The 11,531-nt window shown below is 48.0% G+C and overlaps 1 protein-coding gene across 1 annotated transcript; it reads right to left on the reverse strand.

The window, feature by feature from the left end:
* Positions 1 to 9,203: 9,203 nt before the first annotated feature.
* Positions 9,204 to 11,220, reverse strand: LOC119364018 (protein SPT2 homolog). The gene is made up of 3 exons (XM_037629405.1): positions 10,550 to 11,220; positions 9,808 to 9,847; positions 9,204 to 9,476 (listed from the first exon to the last, which is right to left on the reverse strand). The coding sequence occupies exons 1-3, from the start codon at positions 10,974 to 10,976 to the stop codon at positions 9,467 to 9,469; spliced, it is 477 nt and encodes a 158-aa protein (XP_037485302.1). The 5' UTR covers positions 10,977 to 11,220; the 3' UTR covers positions 9,204 to 9,466.
* Positions 11,221 to 11,531: the final 311 nt, after the last annotated feature.

Here is an 11,531-nt window from a genome sequence, read left to right on the forward strand (position 1 = left end):
CGGCTGCTGGAGCCAGCGCTCCCCGTCGCGCCAAACCAGGCGATCGGCGCGCTACAAACTGATTTTAGCGCGTCGCGCGTTGGACGGCTGTTGGAGATGCTCTAAAGCAATGTTGGGTTCGGCACAATGCTACAATGGCGCATTAAAATTACTTTGGGAAACGTTTCCCTACGGTGCGCTAGCCGAGCGTTTCGGCCGGTCGTGCATGCGCACTTGCTTTTACTCTTGCTGCTAGTAGGCCCACCCCACCATTTTTTCCCATGCCTTATCGTCTCGCATCCGCTCTCTCCACAACCTGTCATTTGCTCTTCTTCATCCCGCATCTACTTTTCTCCTCTAACAAATCGCCAGCAATGGCATGGCTACCCACCCCGTCGGCCACCCGTCGCCGGCAGGCGAGGTCGTCGGCGTCGACTCAGCTGTGGATGCATGCTGCAACCCGCCACGAAAGTCAACCGCTAGCCTGGGGCAACGGCCGGCCGTGCGCCACCACACCCTGTGTCCTCTTGCGTTTGCGCTGCACGCTCCGACGAGGCCTTGCTACGAGCAGCGATCGGTCGCCGGAGACTGGCACAATAGCGAGGCGTGCTGCAACCTGCATCAGTCGAAGCTGGAACCGCCATCTCGGCGTGCTGCAACCGGGCAACACAGAGCTACGACAGGGGCGAGCAGAGACGGGCGGGGCTGGGATTGCGTGCTGCAGCCGGCTAGCTTTTTTGCTGGAGCCAGCGACATAAGGTGCTACAACCGGTGTCGTCGGGAGCATCGACGGTCCGCGGCGGTGCTCCAACTTTTTCTTTGTTGGAAAGCCAACGAGGTGGCTTTTTTTGCTGGAACCGGCCCATACTTTTGCTACTATCTTCTTTTGATTTTGCTGGAGCCGGCTAGAAATGTGCTACTACCGTATTTTGATTTTCGCTGGAAGAAGCCTATTTTTTTTGCTACCACCGTCTTCTACTTTTGCTGGAATCAGTATTTGATTTTGTTTTTTGCTGGAAACAATATTTGATTTTGCTGGAACCAGCCAGTAGATTTGCTACAACCAGCGCCCAGATTTGCTACAAACCACGACAATGAAGTGTCGCCGGCGGTGACGGTGCTGTGATTTTTGCTGCAACCGGTAGTAGAAAAGCTACAACCGGTGCCCAGATTTGCTGCCTACAACCAACGACAACGAAGTGTGGCCGCCGCCGACGGTGCTGCGATTATTTTTGGTTGCATATAGGCAACGGCGAGCGTGGCCGGCGAAGACGACACACGATTTTTTGTTGCTGCAACGAGTAGCAAGGGAAGCTTCCATCGGGTGCTGGGATTTTTGGCGAAACCATGGGGGCTCCTGGAACTGCGGTTGTCCGGGATCGAGAATGGCGAGCCGACGGCGCGGGAGAGGAAGGATTCTGTCGTTCGCGCTGTTCGCGAGTCACGGCAACGTGTAGGGGATGCGGCGAGTGACACGAGGAGGAGGGATTCGCCCAGGTCTCTGATTTGGGGATGAAGAAGTGGGGAAGAATAAGATAGGATGATGTGGCGGTAGGGATCGAATGGCTATGGGGGACAAAATCGGACGGACTGCGCCGAACCGTAACGCCGGTCCGCCGGTGCCTAACAGTCGTCAATTATTTTAGGGCGCGGAATTTTTACGCACTTGTTGGAGCCTAGAAGGAAACGCGTGCCTTGCTGCGCCGTTTGCATCCATGAGAAGAAAAATGTAGAATTAATTCAACCATTTAGCAAAACAATAATTTCAATGCCACCACAAACTAAGAGAAAATTTCCGTTTCCGCATTTGAGCTTCCTAAAACATATCTTAGTTTCCCAAAAATGTCTTCTGTTGTCACGTAACTTCCATTAACTATCTATACAATTCTAAAGAAGGCAACAATCAAAACTTTATTCACGCAGCCAAAAGCATAATACAATATTCCACACAATACATGTGGTACTCTACAACTGTAGTATAACTACATAGCAGAATTGACTCATAATATTTGTTTCAATTCAACTGTAGATGTTGTCATCATCTAATATATGTTTGATATTTGATAATGCCAACTGATTTCCTTGGTACCCAACTTGACTGTCATCATCTAATATATCTCCTCCTATTCAGTAACACCAACTGATTTCCTTCGAACCCAACTTGACTTAATTTGACTGCTTAAGAAAACGTCTATATCCCTCGATCAGTGTCGGGGATATACCCCACGGTGTAACCCGGCCGAAAGGTATAACCCGGCCGGGCTTGGCGACTCACTAATGACCCGCCCTGACTGGACGATACACTAAGTGACCCGCCCGATCCTGGCGACTTATGGGTGACCTGGCAAGCGGATCAGAGAAGCGACAAGACCCGGGGGCCCAGGAGGCTCAAGGCCCAGAAGGCCGGCTTACGTTATGAAAGGCCGGCTTAAGAGGAAAGACGTAAGGAGTATCTCCCTTACAAGGAATCAAGACCCGGACTTGTATCCGGCTTGTAGTACAAGATAGGCTAGTCCTACTAGGACTCCACATGTAACCCGCCCCTCTAACTTATATAAGGAGGGGCAGGGCTCCCCAAAGAGGGACAAGAAACAAGAAACAATATCTAGGGCTAGACACAAAGGGGGAGCCGGCTTACGGCGACTCTTCTCATGAGTATAATGAGACCTAGCCACAAACAACATGTAGGGTTGTTACTGGGTGATGTTTCTTGGGGCCCGAAGCTGTCTAAATCCTTATCTTGCATGTTGCGTCTCTCGTCCCGATCAACCCCTCTCAAGCTACCACATAGATGCGTTGGCCTCGCGACTAAGTCCTGACACTAAGGACATCTGACGTGACAATTCCACGACAGTTGGCGCCCACCATGGGACCTGCGCACGGTGGTGTTGAGTTCTTGGAGGGATCTCCCCAAGATTTCGAGAAGTTCATGATTTTCAGATGAAGAAGAGCCGGATTGCGTTTGTGTACACCATCACACGCGACTAGGCGATCCATTGTGGCCGGATCACTTTCCACTGCGCCACCCCAAGGAGCCAAGGGCAGAGAGGGTTCCATTAGTACGGATCAAAATCATCAAAATCATCAAATTACGTGGTTGTTTTTTCTTTTCAGATTCGCTGAGTCGCCGGCGCCGCGTACGGGAGTCGCAGAGACTATCACCTGAAGCCGGATCGGTTTTTTATTTTGTCAAATCTAGTTGTTGTACACATACAAGGAATCTACCAGGAGAATAATACATGGGTCTGGCTTGTGGTTATCAAGGAAAAGGAAAAACGGATAACAGGAGGAGTCAATGGTGGAAAGTCACAGACTCGACCTCCGCCCGTCCCCGTCTTCGCTGCCACGCTCAGAAAACGACACGGATTCACCGTCATCGAGCTACCTCAGTCGCCATCATGAGTTCCTGACCCGTCCTCACCGCGCCTCTTCATCCACAGCCGCGCCGACTCGTGGCTGTGATGCCCTGCTGGCGCTAAGAGCCGCCAGGAGCCTCCTCGAGCCGCCCCGGCCAAGTCTCCACCACTACTGCGTCACATCGGTCCTGCTGCCTACGGCCTCGCCTCTAAGCTGTTGAGCCACCACCTGCAAGTCGGCGTCAGTCCGTCCTCCCTACCATGGCCTGGCCGCCTCCGCCGCTGTTCTGGAGCAGCCCCTACGACCTCGTGGTCGCCGCTCCGAATTACCTCCACTATGAGCGGGCCTGCGTCGGTCACTGCTGTCGTCCTACGTCGTTCCAGGTCTCCTACCTGCTGGCCCGGTGTTGCCTCCACCTCTGCTGGTCTTGGCCTTGAGCCCTCACGAGTCCTTGCCAGCCTCGCCCGCGTCCTCGAAGCCTTGCCGGCTCTGGCATGCCTCAGTTAAACGCAACTGCCTCAGCTGCCGCACGCTGTGTTCAATCCGTCGCTAACCCGCCGACCGCTGCACCTCATTGTGGCCTCGGAGCGACGCGCCCTTCGTTTCGGCGATGAGTCACCGCCACTGAGCCGACCGGTTGCGTCAAGTCGCCGCCATTTCCACTCCTGCAGCTGCTGCAAGCCGCCTGGTCTTCAACCTGTCTCCATTCTGTCAGCCGCCTGGCCGCCTCTTAAGTGGCAGCTGCATCAAGCCGCCGTCACTGTGGCCTGCCTCGCCGAGTCACCAGTGCCTTCCTCTACCGCAGCTCTTAATTTCAGCCGTAGCGCCGCATGTATACCTGATCGGCTGGCTAATGCTGCTACTCCACCTGTGATCCACTCCCATCAAGCAAAAACTATCTAGGTCAAATACTAGTGGAAGCATGGGGCACATCATCAAGTACTAGTACACATGTACTGATTGATTTTGGATAAGTTTGCTTACGTGAAGGCTACTAGTGGTTTGGATTTTGTTGGCTTATCAACCAGTCGCATCAGTCAAAGAGCAAGCACGTGGCCATCAATTTGTGCTATTTAATACTAATGGCCGCACGCATATCAGACGAGTTGTGGTGACTGCTTTACTCGTCGAAGAAAAATCTGTCAAGCCAGCAGTACCAACTTCATTATTATACACTTACACACATTCTGATGGACAATGCATCACATGGAAATCATCTGTTGTTCAAATATATCAGATGATATCTATCTAAGTTTACTTTATGAGCTTAGTATTGTTTTCGTCATAGAACAATCCTTTTGGCATGTAATATTTTTTATGCAGGACGACTATTAAAGGAAAAAGGGGTGGTGTTATATCGCGGATGCACGTTCGGCTGTGTCGCGTGGCTCCACGGGCATGAGTGTCGCAATCCAGTTTACATCAAAACACGTCAGCTGACTCGCACGTCCGCACTGCCTTACAACGCCATGGACGACTCGCCTGTCCGCCCTCGCGACCGGTTCACATGTCCGCGCCAGCTTGCAACATGGAGGACAATTCGCTCGTCCGCGACGGGTTACAACACTATGGGCGACTTACCTATCCGACCCCGTGGCCAACTCTCCCGTCCACGCCGGTTTACAATACCACGGCCGACTCATCTGTTGTCCGGGCGAATCAGGTGATATCCTTCTAAATATAATTTTGGCACATATTCCTTTTGTCAAAAAGCAATTACTTTTGATGCAGGACAATTGTTCACTACATCAAAACGATATAGTTGACCCGCCTGTCCGTGCCAGTTTACAACACCGCGGTCGTTTCACCTGTCTGAGCTGCCTCTGATGCTGAGGTCGTCTTTACCGTCCGTATCTCGCGGCCTGGTCTACATCAACACACCGGGCCGCACTTATCTGGATGAGCTGTTTATTGAATATGAGCAAGTCACTACTTGAGAAGCCCAGTTTTCTTCCAACAAATTGGAGGCAAATTATCATATATTATCAGCCGCCGTCTGCACTGGATGGTTCAATGGGCAGGCGCATAAGTCGCCGCCAATACAGTTTGGTTAACTTCAAACAGCCAGTTGGAAGGAACCATTGGCCGAGTTGCTGACACGGCTCATACGGGATCATTTATAACTCGCCGCAGTCACCTCAACCTTCTATGGATTCACATTGCGTTATCAACGCCAATGATATACACCTTCTGCTATGGTCAAATATGGAGAATCTCAAGCCAACTCCTCGAGTCGTCTTGAGACTCGGGGGCTACAATGGTATGACTCGGCAAAATTAGCCGGTTTCAATGAATTCAAGAACTCCGGGTCATTGAAGGGAAGATAACCCGGCCCTGAAGGCTACTGCTTTATTGGCGAATATTTTCAAGCCGTCAGAAAAATTTATGGTTCAAAATGAAGATTCCGGTTTAAAATACAGCTCAAGAGACATCTCTCTCCTGCAAAGCTTTGAAGCTCTCAAAACCGGTTCAACATCCGGATCAAGGTAAATTTGTCCCTTACAAAGCTTTGAGGATCTCAATATCCGGTTTAAGAATTTCCGGTTCAAAAAGAATTTATCTATCGCAAGTTCGAGATCTCAGACAAATTAATGGTTACCAAAGAGAACTTGCTGCCATGATGCGCGGTTTAAACATAGGTATCCTTCCTTACGGCTTATCTTATTATGGTCACTTGGGGGCTTCCTGTTCAAACATAGGTTGTATTCGAACCAAAGAGAACATAGCTGTCGATACCCTTTTGATTAGCAAACTGCTGAACCTACTTAAGGGCTTCTTGATCGTATCCGAATCATAGCTCAACCCCATTGGGAATCGACGTGGATCATATACGAATCAGCGTCGTTAAACAACTCTCATGGTCACTTGGGGGCTTCCTGTTCAAACATAGGTCGTATTCGAACCAAAGAGAACATAGTTGTCGATACCCACTTGATCGGCATCGCCAAGCCACTGGGGGCTATATGATTGTATTCGAATCTTAGCTTAACCCCTTTGGAACGGTTTACTGATCGTATCCCAATCAGAAGCCTCAAAAAGTTTTATTCTATCTCTGGTAAAGTTTATTGTAGCCACAATTACTTAACTTGAGACCTTTTGGGGATTATATCTCAAATGTATATAAGTGTTTTATGATTAACCGGCTTGACTTCTGATTATAAGTCGCCAGCGTATGACAACCATCATTTATATGGAAGCATTGACTTCTAAGGATTGGGTTATCACCCTTATTACACAGGTCATGTAAACCGGCTGTACGAATTCAATATCACAGTGGTCATTTGGGGGTTCTTGTATTCGAACCAAAGAGAACATAGCTGTCGATACCCACTTTGATCGGCAACGCCAACGCCACTGGGGGCTATATGACCGTATTTGAATCTTAGCTTAACCCCTTTGGAACGGTTTACTGATCATATTCGAATCCGAAGCCTCAAATTTTTTATCTGTTTTTATACAATCGCAAGTATTTGAGTTGTTACAAATATCATATGTGTCGGATCTTACAGAGTTGAGTTATCAACTTCACTGTCCGGGTCACATAAGCCGGCGGTATCATTCAAAGGATCATATGGATCTTGTGATCTGCTTGTGTGCAAGATAAGACTACATTTGGGTGGTTATCCGCCCTGGCTTTTGACGTTAAGTCGCCAGGGCATATGTTGTTTAAACATTTTGCAGGATTTGCAGGAATATGACATATAAATGATTAAAGTTCAAGCTCATTACCAAACTTGATGCTTCAAAATAATTATCCGTTATGGATTTTTCTCAAAGTCTATAAGCCGCCGGGTTATAAAAATTCCGGCTTACAATAAAGGCGAATTAAATCGTCGTTGGCCAAGAGCCGCCGGGTATTTAAACTCCGGGTTTACTTATCAACTGATGAGGTATTCAAATTTTTAATAGCCAAAACTGGCTGGATTTTCATGATGATATTGAATGATTGAGGTTTTCATACCGGGTTATATTATTCAAATCTTGAATAGCCAACATGGCTGAATTTCTATTGTGATTATTAATAACCAGTATTATTGAGGTTTTCAAAGTCGCTTTAGCGCAATGGCTATTATTTTATCAAAGGATATGATTTAGTCTACAATGGAAGGAATAGTCCCGAGTCGCTGCAGGCTTACGACCCGGCACTTGGGGGCTACATTATTCAAATTGAGGTTATATCAAATATGCAAGTCTCATGTCGCTGCAAGCATGCACCATGACACTTGGGGGCTAATGCAAAGTCATTGTTTGCTCACCTTATTGAAGACCCGACTCATCACATCGTAATGAGCCGGCCCTTGGGGGCTACCAATTGCTCCTGTCAACAGTTTAAGGTATATAAGTTTTAAATCCATTATATTGAAGGATCCATTGCTCAGTTGGTAAAGCACAAAGCTCTTAACCTTGTGGACGTGGGTTCAAGCCCGGTGGTGGAGATTACATCATATGATGTTATTATCAATGAAGTATATATAAAGTCCCAGCTTAGTATTATCTTACTAAGCCGGCCCTTGGGGGCTACACATTGTTGTTCAAGTTTACATGATAATATTTACAAAGTCCCTGCTCATTATTGCATAATGACCCGGCCTTTGGGGGCTACACTGGTTGAAGTTTTATGAGCATAAGGCAATTACAAGTCCCAGGTTGCTGCAAGCATGACAACCCGGCACTTGGGGGCTACAAGTAATATGGATATAAGAGAGAAATGTCTTCCAATTTTCAGTTTTGAGCAAACCAGATTGACCCGGCATCACCAATCATTATGACCCGGTGTCTGCAACAATCATAACCCGTCGTCATCAATAATCATGAACCGGCATTGGCAACAATCATGAACCGGCGTTGGAAACAATCATGACCAGGAATTATCAGTTTTTATAACCCGGAGATTTTGAAAATTATAACTCGGCAAGATCTATACCTTTAGGCCGGTTGAAATCAGATGAGTATTTCAAGACTTATAATTTTAAGCCGGCGCTTTGGAAGTCGACTCGGATGGATTATTTGTTTACAATATTTCTTTTACAAGTAAATTGATTGTGAAGCTGGTCTATTGACCCGGATTTTCTAGAAGAAGGAAATGACAAGGACTTAAGGATGTTCAGGTGCCGGTTTACAAGAATTCTTAACCCGAAGCACAACCTGTCAAATTTGTTCTTGTGTTTATTTTGTAGCATAAGTTTACCATGAATAAATTCAAGCTAAACTTGGGGGCTAATGTCGGGGATATACCCTGCGGTGTAACCCGACCGCAAGGTATAACCCGGACGGATTTGGCGACTCACTAATGACCCGCCCTGACTGGACGACACACTAAGTGACCCGCCCGATCCTGGCGACTTATGGGTGACCTGGCAAGCGGATCAGAGAAGCGACAAGACCCGGGGGCCCAGGAGGCTCAAGGCCCAGAGGGCCGGCTTACGTTATGATAGGCTGGCTTAAGAGGAAAGGCGTAAGGAGTATCTCCCTTACAAGGAATCAAGACCCGGACTTGTATCCGGCTTGTAGTACAAGATAGGCTAGTCCTACTAGGACTCCACATGTAACCCGCTCCTCTAACTTATATAAGGAGGGGCAGGGCTCCCCAAAGAGGGACAAGAAACAAGAAACAATATCTAGGGCTAGACACAAAGGGGGAGCCGGCTTACGGCGACTCTTCTCATGAGTATAATGAGACCTAGCCACAAACAGCATGTAGGGTTGTTACCGGATGATGTTTCCCGGGGCCCGAAGCTGTCTAAATCTTTGTCTTGCGTGTTGCGTCTCTCGTCCCGATCAACCCCTCTCAAGCTACCACGTAGATGCGTTGGCCTCGCGACTAAGTCCTGACACTAAGGACATCTGACGTGACAATTCCACGACAATCAGCATAAGTAATTCTGTAGCACCAAGGGCCACACATACACAAGTCCTTTATAAGATAGAGAACCATGAAATACTGAAATACTAAACCATCTACTTAATTTATATTACTACTAAGGATGTTCGTATGCTCACCTTCAATGCAAAACCCGGTCCTTGTAAGTTCGAGAGGATTGCATGGGCAACACAAAGAATTTAGCTTTTCAACCAAAGTTCACAGGCATCCATGCTATCTAAACATAATAACTCGATACATTATGTGGCTTTATGTGTACCTGAAATAAAAGAATTGATAAAATTTATGAATCGGGAGGATAAGTCCTGGAATGAGTGATCTAAGTTAAGAAAACACCTATATATGAGACACAAAACAACTTTCAACACTTATTGCATACATGAAGTGCAAAAGTTGTCTCTAGGTTGTCACATTTTCAATCGAGAAACATAAACACAATATAAAATTTCCTCTAGGTGCTTCTAGTTGCGCAAAAAAAAACATTCTGTTTTGAGCCTCATTGTTTGTCTATGCAGCAGGAAAAAGCTTATAAGTGCAAATGATGCAAAAAATTAATATAGACTATTGCCACAAGATATAATATGACTTACCAGTTACCACAATAGTTGGCAGCAAACAGTAGCCAGATTTCTAAAGAAAGAGAACATTCAAAACAGAAGGGATAGTATAAGCCATTAGCAATAAATTGCAGTGAGATAAAAGCAAGCTAATTGTAAAAATACCAACAGTGAACATTATGTATCTTACATAACCCTTTCTAGATTATTGGAATATCAAGCTCCTAGTAAGCATCATTACTATAGGAAGGTGGTCGCTGCTTTGTTAATTTTTAAATTCAAATTGCTTAACCCGGTGCATAAACAAAGATAGATATGAGGCAATAAGTATTTTTTTGCGATGGCAATACATTATAAGTTACTGTAAAATAATTCAACATACATATTTCTTCAGTAAAAAAAATCTAATAGCGTCTTAGTGAACATAAGTACATTTTGAGTTTCAGCGCTGGAAGCAATCAAATTCTGAACTTAAATCCACTAAATCAATAAGAAAATAACCCTTGGTGTGACATATATGAAAGAATGAAAGGCTAGGAAGAGTAGAACATCATCGTAACTGAAAATAAAGCAGAATAACATCACCAAGCTTCAGGCGTGCAAAGCCCCATGGCAGCAAGTGTGAGAACCAGTGGGAGGTCTCTGGGGTGACGCTTTTCATCAGACACGAATTGAAGACGGCAACTCTCTGATGACAACTTTGCGCGACAGTATAGTGCCCTCGTCGATTGGATCCAGAGACGACTCAGTACCAAAGATGGGAAAACAAATTCACCTGTATCCGGGGACGAAGTCGGGCCACCGGGCAAGTTCGCGGAACAGGAGCTTCTCCGCCATGGGCGCGCAGAAGAAGGCCAACCCGACGGCCCGCATGGCGTCGAGCAGCCCCGGCGGGAACCCGTGGTTGACGACGTGAAAGGCGCCCCACTCGGCGCACGCGCGGCCGACCGCGCCGGTTGTGGTAGCAGCGGCGTCCGAGCAGTCCACGACGGGGCCGAGAGGGAGTCAGGGAGGTCGAGAGGGAGGGGCCCGCGCGGAGGTCGGGTGGCTGGATGTACTGCGCCGGCAGGCGGGGTACGCCGGCGTCGGCGAGCGCCTGGACGCGTGGCGCTGGCGCTGCGGCGGTTTCCATCGGAGGAGCGGGTGTTGGTCGACCTCCCAGCAGCTGAACGCCCAGCAACGAATCTCCTCTCAAACCGCATGTTCCCAGCCGCGCACCGTCACCGTAACCGCCTCTCTACAAATCCTTCGCTGGCAATCACACCTCCAACGCCCACGAAGAGGTTGAAGGACACATCGTATTAGACCAAAACTCATCAATCCATCAGGATCGGTCCAAGGCGGTTCTTATAGGTCAACACAGGCTGACCAATGGGGACATTGACAAGAAAAAAAACCAGGATCGCTGGGGGGCTCTATTTCGCGGGAGCTTAGTAACTTTATCGATGCTCTTATGCGGCATTCGGTAGTTCCTCCACTCCGCTGCTTAAAAAATGGAAACGTTTGGTGCCGGACGACCGGCCTAGCGCGCTCGGCCGGTCGCCACCAGGCACTCGCGCCACGCAGGGCGCCACGTATTTGCTACCTTGCCAGGTCCACCTTATCCCACGTATCCACCACACAAAACCTTATCCTTTCGCATCATCTCTTACCTCGCTTCCTTTTCCCCAAATTGTCTGTCCTTGCCGCAGCTTCTCCCATCCCTGGCTCCGTTGTGTGTGTGCACCCGCCTATCTCTCCCAAGCCAGCCACCGGCG

This window comes from Triticum dicoccoides, chromosome 2B, assembly GCF_002162155.2.
Source record: "Triticum dicoccoides isolate Atlit2015 ecotype Zavitan chromosome 2B, WEW_v2.0, whole genome shotgun sequence".
NCBI lineage: Eukaryota > Viridiplantae > Streptophyta > Magnoliopsida > Poales > Poaceae > Triticum > Triticum dicoccoides.